Below are 19,913 nucleotides of genomic sequence, written 5' to 3'. Positions count from 1 at the left end.
TCCAGCCTGATGTGTAACCCACGTGGTGGGGGAACCCAAGCCAGTGAGGGTCCTGCAGGACCCCCTGTGAGTGGGTTTGGCGCAGGCAAACTACAGCAGAACAGACGTTTCGGAGCCAGGCCAGCCTCGGGAGCCATGCGCTCCGCAGGGTGCAGGTGCCTGTGCCCTTCCAGACCCTCTATTTCAAGGGATTTCCAGAGGTCACACAGACTACAGCAGGTGAACAAACGGATCGCAGCCCTGGGGACCAGCCATCCTTGGCCTCCTGATTTATCCACGAGCCGCACAGCTCCAGTCCCCCACTGGCTGCATCGCCCAGGAGAGGGAAGGGAGACCCGAGGAGCAGCAAACTGGTTGTGCAGGTGAGACTGCTCCAAGGGGGGAATCTGGTCTTTATCGAGTAATTAAAAACTGGATTACTGTCAGGCATCAAGTATCCTGTTGTCGCATTCAGCATCACCCTTTGGGAAAATTAAGCCCTTTTTGTCCTTTTTGCTTTTTCGTCTGGCTTTGCCTTCCTTCCCCACCTTCCTTTCTGGTTTTGTCCTTAAAGTACTCCCTTGTTCTCTGCATTCCTCCTGTCCTGTGGGTCTCGAGTCCAGCCCTCGGGAATCTTTTCCAATTCCTCCAGACAGTCAGTTTTATGCAAAGCTGAGTCTGTGAACCTTCAGCCCAAATGTTACTGCCAGCTTTAACATTAAGAGAGAAGAGCTGGACCCAGAGCTATACACTTAGGTCCCTTTGAAAACAAGTTGGACAAAAATATTAGCCGTTAAATAGAGGAAATTTATAGGAGAGTTTTCTCCTCGTTTGCAGTAACTCTGCATCCCTGAAGTGAATTCCCAAATGAAAAATATTTGGCACCTATTGAGAATGAAGCAAAAACAATCACTACAATGTATGCCCTGAAGAGCTGAAGGTATCCAAAATAGATTAAAAAAAACTAATAATAATTCACTCTTCCCTGAAGACTGCTCAGAAAAGGAAAGTGTCAGGGTCTAGGAGAGGGTGTGGAAAAAGTCACCTGGAAGAGATGGGCCTGGCAGAGCTTTGCTTATATCCCGAAACAGTCTGATGGCATAGGACAGCCTGAGCTTGTTGTCTGTGCGGAGCAGAAGAGCTCACACGCACCTGTAGGTCATTCCAGGCCGTCTGCGGACTCGGGGAGGCACTGGCTGTCCCACGCTAACCCCAGGTGATGTGTGGCCAGCCTGTAAGATTGCAGCGAGGGGATCTCAGACGGGCCTGCTGACAGTGGCTGGTATGTCTTCGGGCTCGCACCACCGCAAAAGGGTTGCACGAAGGAGGAGGTGCGCTCAGGTTGGAGTTTTGCTTGTTTTCTAAATACGCGTTGAGGACAAGGCTGGCATTCCCCACCATCGTCCTGTTCCTCCACATATTACAAACCACACAGGGGTACTCTGGACCGTGGCAGGTCCTTGTTTATGTCTGTGTTGCTCTTGCTTTTAAATTTCACAGTGCCGTGTCATGAATGGCATCCCTTCCGCAGGACTGTTACTAATGAGAGGGGAAAGAATCACCCACATCACTTTTCCTCACTCCCAGTTAGTTCCCAGGGCTAAACAGTAAAAACAAAAGCGGATCTCGCTGGGTTGCTGTTTTCAGAGTAAAGCTGCCAGCGCTATAGAGAAGTTCACGTTCATACAACAGCTGTCTTCAGTCGTCACCCGCACTGTGCACCACAATTTGGGTGTTTCCTAGACCTGTCTTGCAAACGAACGCACAGCACAGCATAAACTGGCTGCGTGTTCAGATACGCCAAAGTTGTCTAACTGTGTCTGACCTGCGTGGGAAACTTCTCTGGCCTGGCATTCATTAGAACAGAAGTTCCTCATTTTCAGGATTTTTGTTTCTCTATTGAATAGAGAAAACACAGCCCAGCACCAGGAACAGAAAACTGAAAATAAATACTGCAGGTCTCGGTGTTGCAGCTCTGGAAGCAAAAGCTAGGTCGTTCGGTGATCCTGAACTCCTCCCATGGCAGCCCAGGATTCGTGAATTCAATTACAGCTGTGTAGTTTGAAGTTATTTAAGTGGGGAATGGAGCTGATTACTGGTAAGAAATAAATTGAGGATTTTCATATCTCTACAGCCAGGTCAACAAGTGTTAAGTCTTCATTGATGCATTATCCATACAGTCACTACCCACAGGTCTGACAGTTTGCGTCTCACACTGTCTCCAACACACCTAACCTTAACTTTCCACAAATGAAATGTCTGTACACCAGAGCACGACTGTTTTCAGAAAAGCTGACCGTTTGAAGGTACCTTCACAATGTGTACAGAAAAAAAACGAAATGGTCTTGCACTGGCCCAGGCAAACAAGACAAAGTTTAGTTGTTTCCAAGAGAACCTGCAATTATCTAATTAAATTTACAGAGTTCAACACCTCGGCTAAGTTTTGGGTGTTTCTTTAGCTTCTAGTGTCCACAGAAGAAAAGGGTATTTAGCAGGTCCACGTAATGACAGTTAGTCATGCGAAGATCTGAATAAAGACTAATTCAGTTTTCCCACTGTATTATTTGTCCTTAAGTGACTCTTCTGAAGTAAGAGTCCTGACCACGACTGGTCGAAAGACACCTCCTTATGGTATATTAAGACTTGAATTCCCACAACTGTGACCAGGCAGGTTTCGCTCATCCCTGTATTTGGTTCTGTCTACCCTGGTAACTCAGAAAAAGGTTTGTGACCAGTCCCTAGTGTACGTACACACGGAGAACAGAGCGCGCTTTATTACCGACCAGTAGAGAAACACTGTGCCTGTCACAGCTTTAATAACAGCTTATGGAGAGCAAGGTGACTTGTGGCACTAAAGAAATCAGAGCAAATATGAGAGGCAAGATTTCCAGTTTTTAATAACTAGAAGGAATTAAAGCAATAGTTTGTTGCTTAAATTTGTTCACACGATCATTCTGAACCACATTCCTTTTGCAGGAAAAAAAAGCCTTTAAAAGGAGTATTTTGCTTATAACTTAATTTTATTTAGAAAATTCAAGTTTTTATTCATGTTACGGTAAGAACAAGCACCACATTTAAATCATGAGTGATGTATGGAAGTTTGAGTGTGCTGCTTATTAAACAGCAGAGGCGTTAGATAGCACCTATACTCCAGGGCATTTCGATTTTTACCCCAGGGCTTTAGAAAATGCCCACAATCGCAGGATGACTGAGCCTACGGAATGGTGGCAGCCAAGCCACTGAAACCCCTTGCGCATCTAACTCTGAAAGGCAGCACAAGGGCAATCACCTGGCTTGGCAAAACAGCTAGCTCTTGCCACAGGCAGGGCCCAGCTGCAGCAGATGTGGCTGATTTAGGGTTAACTAGGGTTTGCAGTTATCCACTAGGAATCTCCTCCCACGGACCAATGACCCTGAATTCCCAGTATTTCCTACCAGCACAGCACAGAGCTGCTCCTTTACGTGATCCAGCTGATGACACCTGAGGATCCATATCAGGGACGGAGCTAAACTGAGGTATGACAAAACAGGCAGAAGTGAGAAACAGGTGAGTCAGCGAGGATGGTTTTGTAGCAGGAAAATATACAGCAGAGTAGAAGAAACTTTTCTTGCAACAAAGCCCACACGGATTTCTACCAAGCCAGATTTACAGCACCTTTTTCATCATTAGTAGTTCTTGTCTTCAGCAGCCCTGTTCATAGAGTGGTGCCAAGTGAGTCACACCGTCAGCACTTCTGCGCTCCCCTCACGACAGAGAGGGCTCCCAGTTCCACACAGATGTAGGCACATGAAGTTCTTACTCAGGATCAAGCACAACACCTCACTTTTTATGGCTCTGTACAAAGGCAGGGACAGCGAGTGTGCCAGTCTTGACTTCTGCTCGGATTTCAGGTTTGTGCTTTAATGAGAAGACAAGAGCTCGCACCATTCTGCGATACGGTGCGCTAATGAGACGGGAAGAGAGATGAAAAGCTTCTCGCTCAATATTTTCAGCCAGTGGGTGATCAATCTGAAAACAACAAAGTATAAAATTAGATCTTTACATTTAATAAGGAGACCAACTGACTGAAATTGGAGTTTGGTGCTTCTCAGTGTTTCTTCATTAATCAGCTTAGATTCAAGGAAATCTGCTTCCCATCACAAGTGTAACAGGAAAAGCAATTTAATTCCACCCTAGCAATTAAGGAACAAGGCAACGTGGTCAGTAGCAGGGAACATCCACATCTCCAGCTGGGTGGCAGTACTTTGCCATCACAACAGGAAACTAATCTGCAACCAGCTTTGGGTATCAAGCTCAACTGCAATTATAAGCTACATTGTACTGTCTCCATAAAGCTCACTTCTGATCTTGCTGATATAAGGTACCTTGGATACTATTTCAAACTTGATTCCAACAGCAACTCTAAGACATGCCAAACACTTGGCAACTCTGCCTGGTGCTATAAAGGGAAATGTGGGCTCTCTGTGTGTAGAAGGAGGTGCAATTAAGAATGCAGAAAGGGATTTGCTAAATGTTAATTATGCAGTTATTGCTTCAACATGTGCCAAAACCTGTACTTTAGCACAGCTTAGAAAAAAAAATCCCCCACCCATCAAGAAATGGTTTTAGTTTCACTTCTGCCTTTTGTGATGGGGAATCTCCCATGCTTTGCATGCAGGAGATTCCAGCATGCCAAGCAGTATTCCTCCAAAGTCGTTCGCCCATTTTGGTTTTGCTACTCATCACTACATTGCCCCTCTGTTAGGCAGCACTAGAAGCCCCTTGGATTCATTCAGCCCCACCTTCCCTTCTCCTTTTTGTCACCCTCTCAGGTGTCCCTGCTCCCCATTTGTTGGACCTCTGTGGCTCCTCTCCCTATATATGCTGTTCACCTGCTGCTGTAAGCTCTGCTTGCACGTACAGTGATAGCTGCAAGCTAGAAGGATATTTTTCCTTGCTGTGCAAGTCCTGTTCAGAGGCAATTCTGCTTTACCCAATACTACTCATTTCAGAGTGGTACAACAGCCTTTATGTTCCATAGGTTCAGACTTTACTACTAGTCTTACCACCATGCATAGATGTGCTTTCCAAGAACCAAGCTTGACCCAGCGGCCTGGCAAAGGTGAGCTCCCACTTTGCCGTTCCCACAGCAAACCATCCTTTTGTGCTGCCTCAGTCCAGATGGACTGGAAGTTGGAGAGGTTGTTCTCATAGCTAGCAAACACCTAGCTTTGAAACTCTTGAGTGCTCATCACTTGACTTGCCATTTAAAGGATAACTAATGAATAAATTAAAAAGGATAATTATCATGGCATTTCATAGACCAAGCAAACTAGTCATTACAGCAAAGCCCTGTTCATTTACTTAAAGATACCTGAGGGATCTGGTATTTATCACTTTATATACTGTCAACCTTGCCTCTCTCTTTTTGCAATAGATTTAAATTTACAAATGTTTAATTACTTAAATATGAAACAACCAAAAGGTCCTGGTGTTGCTTTCACAGCTGTTAAGTCGTAGGAAAAACTTTATGTTCTATTAACTTCCTCCTTCTGTTGTACAGCCCAACTGCAGCAGACACACAACTATTCTGTTGGCTGGTTATGTAAATGAGTGCAAATACACCTCATTTACAATTAGCAGGGTTACTTGATTAACAACCAAAAAAGAAATAATTACCTACTTTGAAAACAAAGCTACTTATAAATAGGGACGCACAGTGAATCACTGAAAATAGGAACAGATCATCTGGTTTTGTCCCGGCTCTGCGGGCAGGACAAGCCTTACAGTAGCTATGGCTGAAAAAAGTTTGTTTAACTTGTTCCTACAAGAAGTAACTCTTTGAGCCAAAGACAAATGGACGGGAAAGCTACCTCTAGATCCAGGGCTTCACAAAGCAGCTTCCGCGCATTCTTTCTGAAAGCTTCCGTCTTGGGATCGCTCCTGACCTCTATAGAGGGCTTGTTTGAATGGTCTTTGATGAAAGTTCGCCACTCCGTGTAAATATCTTTGGCGAGGCTGGCCACATCGTGATCTGAATGTTTGCGCATCTTGTTCACTGTGTGACCTGGAAAACAGTAACAGCTCCTTCAGGTTTGGTAGGTGGATAAAATGTAATGGACACCGGTCAAATCACATTGGTGCTAAAGCAGCCACACACATTTTTAATTCAAGCAGCATCAGCAAAACAACCAGAGCATTGATAGAAATACAAATATATAATTATTAGGAATTAAGTCCGAAGTTCTCACTCATTGACTTCTGCGGTGATTTTTTTTCCTGAGCAATTAGCAAGAAATTGACCTATACATGTGAAAATTACCTTCCCACATCACCAAGGTGTGGAGCAACACTTAGGTAATACAGGGCTACATTAATTTTCTACACAGATACCAGATCTGGTGAAAGCTTGTAAGATTGGCCTACAAATAATGCTGGTTTTAACCTGAAAACCCCTTTAAGAAAACAGATGTTGCTGGTGAGGGCTATAGCACTTTAACATACAAACACCACAGTGACCCCAAGCAGAACCTTCCCAATCGACGGGGCCTGCCAGTGCAAAAGAGGCTTTCTTCTGAGAGGAGACAAAAGGGACCTTCTTCCAGCGGGGTATTTGTCTCTGACCACTAGCACTGTTGGCCAGGAGATGTCACTGTTAGGCTTCAGTGGCTCTTCCAGCCGCGTTCAGGCAGGCACTGGGGAAGAAAATCTCGGGAAAAGCCTGAATAAGCTGAACACAGCAAATGAAATGACAATTCAGAAGTTAAGGGGAATGGGGCAGATCACATTGCCTTTTCTAAGGCAAGGGGGGCTCTTTGAATAGAGATCCAGCTGCTGTAATGGCAAACAAAGGCCAGCACGACTGTCTCTCATGCCGGGATGCTCTCCATAGACAGGAGAGGCAGGGACCATGTGGTCTCACGTTGTCCCTCCCCCAAGTCCTGTGGAAAATAGCCAGGATCGGGCTGTGTCATTGGCATGCAGCTACATGTCTGCTGGGGATTTCTCAGCGTGAGGATGCAGTAAGCAGTTCCGGGCCAATCCGAGGAGAATTTCTCACACGTTCAGAGTGTTTGGCCAGGTCAAATAGACGAGCCATGTCTCAGATGGCAAAAGCGCACTCTGCCATGCCCCTAACAGATAGCAGGAGAAGGAATAAAACACACAGGTGCCCAAGAAGAGCGCTTGAAAAATTTGACACAGCGCGGGTGATGCAGTATTTGGTAATAAGCAGACAATCCGGGAAGAACTAGAGGATAGCTGACTTTTTCAGTACAAGCTTTGAAAACTGCAGGCTGGATATCAACAATTTTTTATTGGTAGCTACGCTTGTTTCTTAAAAAACTTGCAATCTAGTCTCTTTTGTACTGACAAGCCAAGCCGACACAAGACAGCCTAACATTCACAGACTAGATCAGACAAGATGTACCTATTTTTGTTGAAAGTAACACTTCCTTGGAAGGTATTTTCTTCTTCAGCTCCTCCAAAGCTTCGATCAGATTCTCTTTTGGTTGCCCAGGCAGCTCAAGCATAGACTTCCATCGTTTTATGTCTTCCACAACCACAACTCTCTGGAAAATAGAAAAGCCATTAAGGAAGCAGAATATTTTTCTTATAAATAAGGACACTGGCTTCATTGTAGCTAATGGGGATGTCATCAACACATGAATTATTGATTATGGCATGAACAGGAGCACAGGATACATGATGGACTGGAATGATGGGTACTTGCTTGAGATTAGCAGCCTACTGCAAATCAAGACTGGAGAAACTAGAAAGCAAAGCGAGCTGCTTCACCTTGGTCTGCCCACCTTAGGGCACGTAACAGTGAATGTCTGCTAGAAGAGAAGTGTTTTGAATTTAAGGAGTCCATTGTATAAATCTCTCTTAATAGAAAAAAGGATTAAGAGGGAGGGAACTCATCTTTAGCAGCCTGGCAGAATCTGAATCCTGCTCAAATTGGCTTTAAATTTAAAATAATGCCAGCACGGAGAGAAACAAAGCATTAGGGAACACGAACACAAACTCAAGTACACTGGACATCTGCAGTGTTTTTTGACCCGTTTTTGACACAGAGCTCCACAGAACAGGCTGCAAACGGTGCAAGCCTCATCTTTTGGATATGCGGCATCTTAGAAAGATTCAGCAATGGTCAGACAGCTGGGGTGGTTTTTATGCACCAGTCTTTTGCTTTCTGCCTTACATTAACAAGCTCTTTGGTGCAGCGAATGTTTTCCTGTTGTGTTTCTGCAAAGGAGGGCTCAGCTCTTATGCAGGTCTCGCACAGGACCACCATGCAACCAAGTGAAGAGCTCTCCTTGCTGGGGAGAAAAGCGAGCCAGCTGGCAATATTGAAGATGGTGCTGTCACCTGGCTGTACCCGAACTGCGTGCCCAGCCTGACCCTACACCACACCAAATGGGCAGGAAGGAGCCAAGTTATAACCCATCTCGGTTTAGGGAAGGCCTGTCAATGCAGTAGAGCCCTCTGCACCTTTCTAACCTGGCTTCCCTGCTCTCTGTGAGGATGCCACCTCAACCCTGCAAAGATGTCGGTGAAGAACTGAAGCCACAGGTGAATACCTAGGTGGGCACAGAGCGACTGCAGGGAAGGCTGCTGGGATCAACACCTTCCTCGATGGTAACAGACATCAGTTTGGGATTAGTTTGCAAAACGTTCCTCCCGCTGTCACCCCGCACTGCTCAGCTCCGTGCAGAGGCAGGATGGCGGCCTGGTGAAGGCCCGACACCCCCTTCCTCCGCCCGAGGCACCTCAGGGCCATCCTGGCTCTTCCCGGGGTGCTCCCGCCGCCCTGGCACACAGCCTCTGGGGAGCAGCGCGGCCCTGCCCCGGCGCAAGGCCTCGCCCCGTGCCCTCGGAGGCAGCGGGCCCCGCAGTAGCACCGGTGCCGCGGGGTGCAGACCCCCCCTCAGGCCCAGGAGGCCGGGGCGAGCCGTGCTATCCCTCCCGTTCCCCCCCCAGCGCCGGTGACCTGCCTTGAGGGACTCGATGGTGGCCTGCCGGTAGGCGCGGGGGGCTGGCCCGGCCCGGCGGGGGCTCTCCGGGCCGCGGGCCCTGCGCACCACGAACCGGTCCATCCTCCCGGAAGCGGCTGACCCCGCCCTTTCCGCCGTGTAGTTCCCGCCGGAGGCGAGGCCCAGTGGGGTGGCCGGGGCTGCCCCGCGGCACGGACTACATCTCCCAGCAGGCACCGCGCGGGAGAGACGAAGGCACTTAATCTCGCGAGAGTGCTCGGCCGTCAGTGGGGGCTTGCGGGAGGAGGAAGATGGCGGCGCGGCCGGGCGGCCTTCTCTGTCTGCCTCTTGCCCTGGCGCTGCTGGTGGGGGACAGCAGCAGTGTTCCGGCCGCCGGGCCGCTTCCCGCCGCCTCGTCCGAGGCCTTTGACTCCGTGCTGGGCAACACGGCGTCGTGTCACCGCGCCTGCCAGCTGACCTACTCCCTGCACACCTACCCCAAGGTACGGGCGGGCCCTGCCTCACGGCTCCCGGTGGGGCGGGCCCCTCCCCGCTCCCCTTCTCCCTCCCCCGGCAGCCCTGCTGAGGGGCGGGCGGGCAACACGGCCCCGGCCTCCCCGTCCCTCGGCCTGTCGCTTGCCTCTCTCCCCTCGCAGCCCCTTCTTGTGCTGCAGAGTGACAGGACGTACCCGGGGGTTTCTCGGACGGTAGCCCTTGTGGAGGCTTGTCCCAGTCCGTGTTTGCTCAAGCGGTGTTGGACGTGTCTTTAGTAAGCATAAACATGGAGGAAGCTGATGCTCGCAGCGCTCGGGGGCAGCCTGCTGCCGGACGCCTGTGGCGTTTCTCATCTGGCTTAGATTTTTTGTCCCCTCAAAGTAGGGAACGCAGTGGCTTCTCTAAAGATAGAGACTTCATTTTGAAAATAGATGGTTAGGCTGCAGCTTGCCGAAGAAATGCCACTTTCAAAGTATAGATTTAATAGTGCTGGGTAGTTTTGTCAGTTTTGCGGCTTTTCTTCCCTTCCTGTTCCAAAAGAGGCAGCTGTAATTTGACTTAGGCTGCTCCATATTTGTGGGCACAAAAACAATGTTGTGTGCGTTACAGGCCAAAGATCCTGAGTCAGGGCACTAGTGTGACACTTGGATATTGAAAGATGAAGTATAAATTATGATAAACAAGAAGCTTGTCAGAACCTTCAACCTGTGTTTTGATTTGCTTGCATGGAATTTTTTTCCATCTCATGATAAAGTACTGAAATAGCGTCTAATGGGAATCTAATTTCATACTGCAGAGTTTACTGTTGGTTCAAAGCTTTGTAAACTTTTAACTACTGGCTTGAATTTGGAAAACCTATTGCCAAAAATCTCATCTTGCCTGGTTCTTGGCAATATACTTCATTATCAGCTGCAGCTGTGTGGCAGGTTGAACTCTAAATGATGGGAGCTCTTACCCCATCTTTGAGACTTCATGCAAGGGCAGCGCTGACAATATTAGGTAATAGGGCTTTGTCTGTTTCGTGTGAAACTTAAATCGGATTTTATGACTCTAACTGATATGGGTATCCCCACAGGGAAGTAACAGGGAGTTGTGTGTAATATAAGTAAACTTACCTCTGTACTTACGGCATGTTTTGTTGCTTTCATGTGATGACAGTGAGGAGAAATAACTTAAACCTGAGAAATTATGACTAAACGTTATGCTAATATATTTCCATACTGTTTTGGCACAGTGCTCTTGTTTCTGTTAAAGGACTCTTTCAAGCTCAGGGAAAGCTGATACTTCTGTGATTTTTACTGTACTTTTGAATTCTTTGTTGTCTGGTGTTGGAGCTGTCGAATAATACACCCATTTCTTCCTTTACATTTAGTCTTTGTTCCATGTGTCACAAAACTACCAGCTGAACTGAAGGAAGTTTTAGTTGTCAGTGGAAAGGAAGACAAGCTTCATTGAGACTTCCATGGAAGACTGCTATAGAAATCAGTCTGCTAAAGCTAATTCTGTCTGGATATCAAATTGCAAACGCTTTTTTTGCAACAGCATAACTGTCTTAGCCACCTTGTCAGTGTTGTTAGAGTTGAGTTTTAATTTACATTCACAGTCTTCTACTTTTTGCCTTTAAAGCATGTGAACTTGTGCTTTCAGAGGCAAACAATGGCCAGTTTGTTTACAGTAGGTTGTACAGAAGGTGTGGTATGTTTGGTTTTTGTTAAATTAATTCAGAGTCCATTTTCCACCTGTGTAGCAACTGGCTGCAGTCATTTCAGTGGTTATGTAGTTAGTGGTTTTGATGGGTCTGATTCATGATAGGGTGGGATCATAAGTAGGAGATCTCACGTAATAGAGTCTGTTTTTAGTTCTGCAACATGGAGAGCACTGTATGTGCAAAGTGCACATCCATCCCTTTGGTATTGTGAACAGAAGATATACTAGGTGTAGGTTTTCTATAGTTGCATAATTTTAATAGTTTCAGTGAGGCATCGTAGAATGGGTTGGAAGGGACCTTAAAGATCATCTAGTTCCAACCCCTCCTGCCATGGGCAGGGACACCTCCTACTAGACCAGGTTGCTCAAAGCCCCATCCAGTCTGTCCTTGAACACCTCCGGAACGGGGCATCCACAGCTTCTCTGGGCAACCTGTTCCAGTGTCTCACCACCCTGACAGTAAGGAATGTCTTTCTATTATCTAGTCTAAATCTACCCCCTTTCAGTTTAAAATCATTACCCCTTGTCCTATCTCTACATTCCCTGATCAAGAGTCCCTCCCCATCTTTCCTGTAGCCCCCTTTAGGTACTGGAAGGGGCTCTCAGGTCTCCCTGGAGCCTTCTCTTCTCCAGGCTGAACAGCCCCAACTCTCTCAGCCTGTCCTCATAGGAGAGGTGCTCCAGCCCTCTCATGATCTTTGTGGCCTCCTCTGCACTCACTCCAACAGGTCCATGTCCTTCTTATGTTGGTGGCCCCAGAGCTGGACACAGTACTCCAGGTGGGGTCTCATGAGAGCAGAGTAGAGGGGCAGAATCACCTCCCTTGCCCTGCTGGCTACGCTTCTTTGGATGCAGCCCAGGATGCGGTTGGCTTTCTGGGCTGCAAGCATGCATTGCTTACTCAATGTTGAGCTTCTCATCCACGAGCACCCCTGAGTCCCTCTCCTCAGGGCTGCTCTCAATCCATTCTCTGCCCAGCCTGTATTTGTGCCAGGGTGCAGGACCTTGCACTTGGCCTGGTTGAACTTCCTGAGGTTTGCACAGGCCCGCCTCTCCAGCCTGTCCAGCTCCCTCTGGATGGCATCCCTTCCCTCCAGCATGTCAACCCTTTCACACAGCTTGGTGTCCTTGGCAAGTTTGCTGAGGCTGCACTCAATTCCACTGTCCATGTTGCCGACAAAAGTGTTAAACAGCACTGGTCCCAGTACCAACCCCTGAGGAATGAATGCCACTTGTCACTCGTCTCTACTTGGACATCGAGCCATTGACCACCAGTCTTTGAGTGTGACCATCCAGCCAGTTCTTTATCCACTGAGTGGTCCGTCATCAAATCCATGTCTCTCCAATTTAGAGAGTCTCCAATTTAGAGGAAGCACTTTTCCGCTTCAGTTCAGTATAATAAATAAAAATATGTGCTTGTGAAGCTGGTTTGGCAAGTTACTGGTACCCTGATTAACTGCTTTAGTACGTCAGAAGATAATCTCTTATTTTGACAATTCTGTTGTAGTTCTGAATAGAGTCTGGTAGATACATTGTAATACACTGTCAAAATTAGTCTTTTTTTTTTTGGTCCTCTCCTGTTGGGTTCTACTGTTTGAGTTCTGAAATTAAGACTATCTACTCTTTGTAGGGTTAAATGTCAGTAAATCTTTTATAGCTCTATCTCTTATTTTTAAAAGCAATGCTTATTAAAAAAAAAAAAAAGCGCGGTGCAACTTTGCTTGTGAGTTGTAGGACCGGAATTACAAAATAGAATTTGCTGTTCAAGGTCTGCCCCACTACAGAATGAAGAGCTCTGTTTGAAATAAATCAATAGCATTACTGTGTTGTAACTGCTGCTACAGCGTTAAAGAGCTGTAGCTTGGTTTTATTTCAGATGATCCAGAGTGTCACGTTTAGCTGGCTTCCCGGTCTAGCAGAGGGAAGGAGGATGGTGCTCTGGTGGGTGGCTTTTTATAGCACTTCCAAAAAAAAAAAAAAATTGTTTGTTTTCTGACAACTATGTTCTTGAATGGAGGGATGCAAGCCTTTTTCTTGTGCCTTCCCAGGAAGAGGAGCTGTACGCGTGCCAGCGAGGCTGCAGACTCTTTTCCATTTGTCAGTTTGTGGACGATGGCATCGATTTGAATCGAACCAAACTGGAATGCGACTCTGGTAAGATTTCAGTACTCCTTCAACATCCTGTAAAGTGGAGACATAACAGAGGTGAGAGCAGGAAGGTCTGAAAGGGTGTTGTTAAATCAGGGGAATTACTTCAGTTGCTTTCTGGTTTTGTTTAACAACTTCTTAGAGTTTATATACAGAATATGAAAAAAAAAATCTTAGGGAAAGGTTGTCTGTTTTCTGTGAGTTTCTCCTTACCTGAGCCTCAGTGTTGCTATTTTCACGAATTTCTTAAGTATCATCAGTCCCTGTAAACAAATTAGAAATAAATTGTTTTACTACAAACAGTTTGTCATAGAAAACACAAAATGGCTGGGGAAAAAAATCCAGTCAAATGAACACTTTTCCTTTAATAATTCCATGTGACAATTAGTGCCATTTACAATTCCTGACAAACTTGTATATACAAGTGAATCGTTTGGAGAGAGTAAGAACACAGATCTTAATGTGCTCTCTGCCTTGTAACTTGTGGTCTAGGCTACATCCTGAGGCTTACCTACAGCTAAACTCTTGGGAATGAGGTACGTGTTTTGTTTGAAATAGGCCATTAAATACTTGTGACTAATTCTCTCAGATTATCCGTGTTAGAGCAAAAATTGCACAGTGAATATGAAATATGTGTACCATAGGCCAGTTATTACTGGGTTTGGAATTGTATAGAACTTTCCTCCAATAATATTGAGGCAGCTGATTCACAGTTTTATTCAGAGGAAAGCGGGAAAGGTAGGAGCTCTCCATCAATATTTCCAATACAATTAGGCACCAAGACAGCACTTAAAGGAGGTTTTTATCCTCTCAGTAGCTCATAAAAACAAGAGGGCTAGTGGCTATCTCTGAGAGCTGGTAGAAGGTACGCAAGTAGAAAGCCTGACATGCAAAGATGCTAATGTGCTACAAAACTGCATTAAATACTCCAGAAATGGGCTAATGCTCTAGTCTGTCATACACTGCGTATAGCTGTGATACAGCATGTCAGTCTAGTTGTCAAACCACACATGAGAGAGTGCCATAAAAAAAGAGTAACGTAGCAATAGACCACATGTAGGGGTAATTGAACAGTTGCTTACTTTCTGGTTTAACTCCTTCCTGAGGCTGTTGTCTTTTGCTGGCTTATGTTCTGTAATCTGTTACACTGGTTGGTGCTCTGACTAAGTATTCCATGCTTGGCAAGATATATCTTGGCTGATCTGCTCAATTCTGTCTTCTGATGCTTCTTTCTGCCTACAAACACTAGTTGGGTGGCAGTTTTACCATAGAATTGCTGTTCAGGTGCTATGAGCTGCATACTCAAATGCTTAGCTGCTGATGCCGTGCTGTTCTTAGCCTTTATGATAGTCCATTTGTTCCTGTGGAAAACTGGGAGAGCTCCTGTCCTTGGTGTTGCTACTTGGCTTGAGTCTTTGGTTCGGGTAGTGCTGCAACATTGTCCACCTAAGCTATAGTGTTTTGGGGCAGAGCTATGCCCACGTATTGTCTGCCCAGTACCTCCATGGGCAGAACAATCTAAATTATTATCTCTGAATAATCTAGATTTCTTGATCTTCATGGTCTCTAGTGAACAATTAATAGAAGGTTTCTGTAAAACAAAACATTGTCTTCATTTTTCATTTTAAAAAAATTATTCCATAATACTTTCTAATGCAGTTTCTGTATTCTTCTCACTATCAGGAAAACACTCCTTTGGTTTTCCTGTAATACCATGACCTCTGCTGTTACTTCTAAGGGATGTAATGGACTGATGGTCCCTCTATTCCTTCTAGGATTCCAGCCTATGTTCTCTGAAGTAAAAACTCATGTTTTATGTGTTAGGTAGAAGAAAAACTATAGTAGTTGTGGGAGGATCAATGAAAACTTGCATCCGTAAGCTTTTCCAGGGTAACATTGCTGATCAGTTGCTCTGATTGCATTCAGATTTCAACTGCCTCATCTGTCTAAGACTTGATTCCTTAGCCTTTGTTAGACCTCAGAGCAAATGCTACCCGTGGAGTGATTGCGATATCTTTCCCTGCAAATGGGTTTGTCAGTCTTCTAACTGCTGCTTAGTTTCTGATCCAACTTATACTGAAAATGTTTTCTTAACTAAAACGCAGAATTTGTCTTCTCATTTGGGGAATTTCTTCCTTGCAGCCTGTACGGAAGCATACTCCCAATCTGATGAACAATATGCTTGCCATCTTGGATGCCAGAACCAATTGCCATTTGCTGAGTTAAGGCAAGAGCAAGTAAGTAGATGACATGTTTTTCAAATACCACATACTTGTTTTCTGTTCAGCGTGTCTTCTTTTTTTTTTAATTTCTTCAAATGTAAGACAAATCTTCCTAAGGACTGAAATCTAGGTGTGGGGTGAGGGGTGAGCAGGAACATGACTTTTGTCCTTTTCATGTAAAAACAAATGGAAAACCAGTTAATGTTGTGCTTGCAGTTAATGTCCCTGATGCCAAGGATTCATCTCCTCTTTCCTCTGACACTGGTGAGATCATTCTGGAGTGACATGATGGATTCTGCTCAGAGCTTCATAACATCCTCATGGACTTTCTATCTTCAAGCAGATGATGGCAAAATTGTCATATTCCAGGTGCCTGCCTTTTTGGTTGAGATTAAGGCAACTAGATGTTCTGGGTGCTAAATGCCCTTAACTCTGCTCCTTCCAGTCACAGAAAGGACTGTGGAGCACTATGAGAAGTGTTTAGTTTTTGCTAGTATTTCACTGCCTTTAGGACTGGTGCAGGGAGCGGGTCAAACTTGGGTGAATGGTGCATGTCTTAAGCTTAAATTCCGTATTAGTTCTGAAAATGTCAATGATTAAGATCAGTGGAAGCCTGCTAGCAGGATCTCCTAACTCCTTATTTTGTTTTAGTCAAAGCCAGAAGTACAGTATGTCCCACAGCTTGATCAGGAAACTGGAGATACAAGAGGATCCTTGTCGCTGAGTAAAACAGCCTGTAAGTTGTTCTTTGTGCTTTGGAAGAGCAAATGCAAATGTTCCCTGTCGTGCAATAAAAAATGAAGTTGCAGGTGGCACATGAAAGCAGATTTTAGAAAGCTAAAATATAACTGTGTTTGCCGTGTAGACTGCACTATGCATGCTTAGCGAAGTCTGTGGTAAAAACAAGGCTCTGCTGGAAATAGAAACATGCAAGCTAGGGCCATTTTAAAGTTTTTTTTTTTATGCATTCTGTAAACAAGCTGTGTGGCATTTGAGTCTTCTACTTTTATTGCTCCCCTGACTGCTGTTTCTGCTGTTGTATTTCAGCAGACCTACGTCCAGGAAGTTCACAGACATACCGAGGACTTTTTGAAGAGCGAGAAAATGACAGCTTTTTCAAGTGTCTTTCCATGTATGTATATCCTAGAATGTCTATACCTAGTAAGGAGGGTAACGGCCTTCCCTTTGCGTGTATGTTGTAAGATCTCGAAGTGCTACAAGTCTGTTGGGGTCAGGATGCACAGCAGTTAAAACTGGCTCTCTGTTTGCGATTGCGGCTTTTCTGTGCTGGCCCCGTGTTATTTGCAGGCTATTCTGCCAACTTTGATTCTCCTTCCCATTTCAGTTGAACTTCATATCGATAATTTCCTACACTGTCTTTTGAATGTGTTCTGTGAACTGTTTAATCAATGCTGTTTTGCCTGTTCTTTAGCTCTGGCTATGTTTCAGGGCAAAGCACTTGTTTTGTATTTTGATTTGGGATTGTCTGATATGAAAGGTACTGTCATGTCTCACTTTCAGTCTGAAAATACCCAGTATAGCTTTATTAAAGCATTGCTGAAGATCAGCGTGTTGCTTCTTTCCCTTACTCCAGTTACTTTCTCCTTAAACACTTACGCATGAAGAATCAGTGAATTGTATCCAAAATGTGTAACAGAAAAATCTGTTTTTAAAATTGTAGATGGGAGGATGCTTAGGGATGAATAAACAGAATCCTGCAAGTCTTTTGTCTGTGAAGTCAGATTACTAAATAGGCTTTAGAGTACCCAGGAGTCTGAAGTGGGCTGTGTAGCTGAAAGAGCTAGAGACTAATGAATCAGCAGGAAATGCAGTCAAAATTGAACCAAACATTTTAGAGGCTCCATTGTCTCGTGTTCGGTATATGAAATCTAGTAACATTCTTTTCATTTCAGAAATTCCAGTTGGATTTTAACCACTACGCTCGTCCTCTCAGTGTTGGTGCTGCTCTGGATTTGTTGCGCAACTGTAGCTACAGCTGTAGAGCAATATGTTCCATCTGAGGTAACTCTGTTTTATAACTTAAAACATTTTGAATTTATTCGTTATATTACTTTTGCATTACAGCCGTCTAGAGACTAAGAAACGTTTGGGGGGAGGTTCAACTAGAAGGAGTGGAGGTGGTGGTGTTTTTATTTATTTTTGCAGGTAGCAAACCAATTTTCCTATTTGAATGTTGATTTTCATAACCAAACAATTCCTGCTCATTCCTGTGGCTGATACGTGCTCTGAGCCTTACTCAGCCAGCCCAGATGTGATGTCTTTTGGTTTGTAGCGCTCTCCTCTTGACAGCCTTCAGATTACTCTTAACAAATGGAGGCTGCTACTAATTTCTCTGGGCTTAAAGCTATACCGAGGGTTGGGTGGCGTAGGTGGAACCCAGTATGGGTTTAATCTAGGAGGATCCATAGTGAGAACAGAAGTGACAGCGTATTATTGGTGAGTGCAGAGAGTCTGATTGGAGGGGAACTGGCTGAACTCGCATCTCTAGTGCAAACAAGGCTTGCGGTATTGGCAAACTAAAGGAGCTGTTACACAAGCTCTTATCTGCTGTTGTTCTGGCAGATTTAACACATTTCTTTTGGACTCAAATCTAGTTCCAGCCATGAATTTCAGACGTTACAGAAAGCCTGGGGATTCACTTGTGTTGAAGGGCTGCAGCCATTGGAACCAGGAATGTAGTTTCATAGTGAAATGCATTTTTGTCTTCAGTACGGAGAGTCTTAAAGTAAATTGTTTACATATTTCAGAAGCTGAGCATCTATGGAGATCTGGAATACATGAATGAACAAAAACTGAACAGATATCCACCCTCTGCACTTGTTGTGGTTCGATGCAAGACTGAGGAACATGAAGAAGCAGGACCTCTTCCTACAAAAGTCAATCTGGCTCAATCAGCCATTTAAATACGTCTCCATTGGATCCAATAGACTAATTCTTACAGAGCTAGCAACTCCTGATTGTTTGTGGTGGTTCTTCAGACAAGAAGCTTAGCAGCCAGTCTTTAAATGCAAATAAAGTTACAGAATCAACAAATGTCATGGGATTTTGTTTTCAACTAGTAGTGAAGATTCAGACATCTTGAATTTATGTTTGTTTCCAGACATAATCACTTTCCACTGGTGTTTGCTACGTGTCTCTTTGCTTACAAAAGCTGTAAGCATGCTTTCCACTTTCAGACTTCTTTGTGTGTTCTAGGATGTAATGTGTACATTCAGAGTTAGCTTTGTAAAGGTATAAGAAATTTTAAGTAGGCAGGAGATGCCTTTTTAGTGTTGCACTTTCTGTTGTAGTTAAGAGAAAATATTATAAAATTATCTGCTGAATTTTTGTACTTGTTAATGTCCATGCACAAACAACCCTGTCTCCAAAACCAGAAATATATTTTATTCTACAGTGTGGCAATATCCAAGATGGAAAGCATTTGTGAAGTATCGCAGGCTAGAACTCAGTTTGTGAAAGATGGAAACTTTGTTAAAACTTATGGGCATATCCCTTCACACACGGAACATAACATGATTGATTATTTTGTCAAACTTTAGCCTTTAAGTCTTAAATTGCTTGTAAAGTTAGCACCTGTGTTTTCTGAAGAAATTCTACTTTCTGTTCTTGATTAACTATTCTAGTCTTGTAACTTCATTTACAGAAACAAGTTGATTCCTGAGAAATGAGAAGAGACAAATAAAATTGACTGTATAGAAAATGTTGACTGTAGAGCTTTTTGCTACGGTTAATTATTGACCACAACGTGTTTAGTATGAAAGCCTCTCTGTGACATTCCCCTCATGGGCAACGTGACCTGATTTTGCTGTATGATTCACTAACGCAACAACAACAATGTCTCTCATCTATTTAACAGTGTCCCCGCTATATTTTTAGTGGTTATTTCTTTGAGGAGATTACTGTGTGCTGGTTCCCATAGCATGGATGAGTGGGGGGTATATGTGATTTAGTTTAAGGTCTCTGTAAGTGTTTGAAAGATGGCTAGAACGCGTGATTTCCAGCTCATTGTCGTGTTTTGTTGATTACACAGAACTGCTTGAAGGTTTAAAAAAAGAAAAAAGGAAAAAAAAGAAAAACCAACCCAAAACCAAACACCACCTCTTCAGGTTTTGAATTCTGGTGAGAGCCGTAGAGGTTCTGGAGGATACAGCGACGCGTTCCCTCGCTGTTAGAACTGGTTCAATAGCCATTCCTAATGCGGCTGTAACGCTGAGGGTTGTGTAACTGCAGAGGATGGAGCCTTGCAGGGGCCGTGAGCCTGGGAGCACTCGAGCGGTTTTTCTTTTAATGAGGTTTAAGAGCACTGAGCGATGCTTTGTTTTAAGCAGGCTTGTATCAATGTGCGGAAATTGCAATTTGAAGTCTTAAATTAGGAGTACCTCTTTT

The 19,913-nt window shown here is 44.6% G+C and overlaps 2 protein-coding genes across 3 annotated transcripts; one reads left to right on the top strand and one right to left on the bottom strand.

Annotated features, from left to right (window-relative positions):
* Positions 1–2,980: 2,980 nt before the first annotated feature.
* On the bottom strand, positions 2,981–9,072 carry TCEANC2 (transcription elongation factor A N-terminal and central domain containing 2). The gene is made up of 4 exons (XM_054212689.1): positions 8,952–9,072; positions 7,389–7,526; positions 5,833–6,026; positions 2,981–3,988 (listed from the first exon to the last, which is right to left on the bottom strand). The coding sequence occupies exons 1-4, from the start codon at positions 9,055–9,057 to the stop codon at positions 3,800–3,802; spliced, it is 627 nt and encodes a 208-aa protein (XP_054068664.1). The 5' UTR covers positions 9,058–9,072; the 3' UTR covers positions 2,981–3,799.
* A 140-nt stretch (positions 9,073–9,212) lies between these two features.
* TMEM59 (transmembrane protein 59) lies at positions 9,213–19,227 on the top strand. 2 transcript variants are annotated; one of them, XM_054211373.1, is made up of 8 exons: positions 9,213–9,437; positions 13,185–13,290; positions 15,427–15,521; positions 15,723–15,875; positions 16,158–16,242; positions 16,557–16,638; positions 17,420–17,528; positions 18,275–19,227. In XM_054211373.1, the coding sequence occupies exons 1-8, from the start codon at positions 9,246–9,248 to the stop codon at positions 18,428–18,430; spliced, it is 978 nt and encodes a 325-aa protein (XP_054067348.1). In that variant the 5' UTR covers positions 9,213–9,245; the 3' UTR covers positions 18,431–19,227. The 2 variants fall into 2 exon arrangements, with proteins under 2 accessions (XP_054067348.1, XP_054067347.1); XM_054211372.1 differs by having other exon boundaries at positions 16,554–16,638.
* Positions 19,228–19,913: the final 686 nt, after the last annotated feature.

The sequence above is a fragment of the Rissa tridactyla genome, chromosome 8 (assembly GCF_028500815.1).
Source record: "Rissa tridactyla isolate bRisTri1 chromosome 8, bRisTri1.patW.cur.20221130, whole genome shotgun sequence".
NCBI lineage: Eukaryota > Metazoa > Chordata > Aves > Charadriiformes > Laridae > Rissa > Rissa tridactyla.
The sequence above is the reverse complement of the archived record's forward strand: the minus strand, read 5'-3'. Positions and strand labels throughout refer to the sequence as shown.

Excerpts from the sequence above, each read along its gene's own strand:
- TMEM59 (XM_054211372.1), top strand. The coding sequence starts at position 9,246 with ATGGCGGCGCGGCCGGGCGGCCTTCTCTGTCTGCCTCTTGCCCTGGCG. Across the intron at positions 15,522-15,722 it reads CTGAGTTAAGGCAAGAGCAA|TTAATGTCCCTGATGCCAAG; the intron begins GTAAGTAGATGA and ends TTGTGCTTGCAG. Across the intron at positions 16,243-16,553 it reads GTCGCTGAGTAAAACAGCCT|CAGACCTACGTCCAGGAAGT; the intron begins GTAAGTTGTTCT and ends GTTGTATTTCAG.
- TCEANC2 (XM_054212689.1), bottom strand. The coding sequence starts at position 9,057 with ATGGACCGGTTCGTGGTGCGCAGGGCCCGCGGCCCGGAGAGCCCCCGC. Across the intron at positions 7,527-8,951 it reads CATCGAGTCCCTCAAGGCAG|TTGTGGTTGTGGAAGACATA; the intron begins GTCACCGGCGCT and ends TTTTCCAGAGAG. Across the intron at positions 6,027-7,388 it reads GTTACTTTCAACAAAAATAG|GTCACACAGTGAACAAGATG; the intron begins GTACATCTTGTC and ends ACTGTTTTCCAG.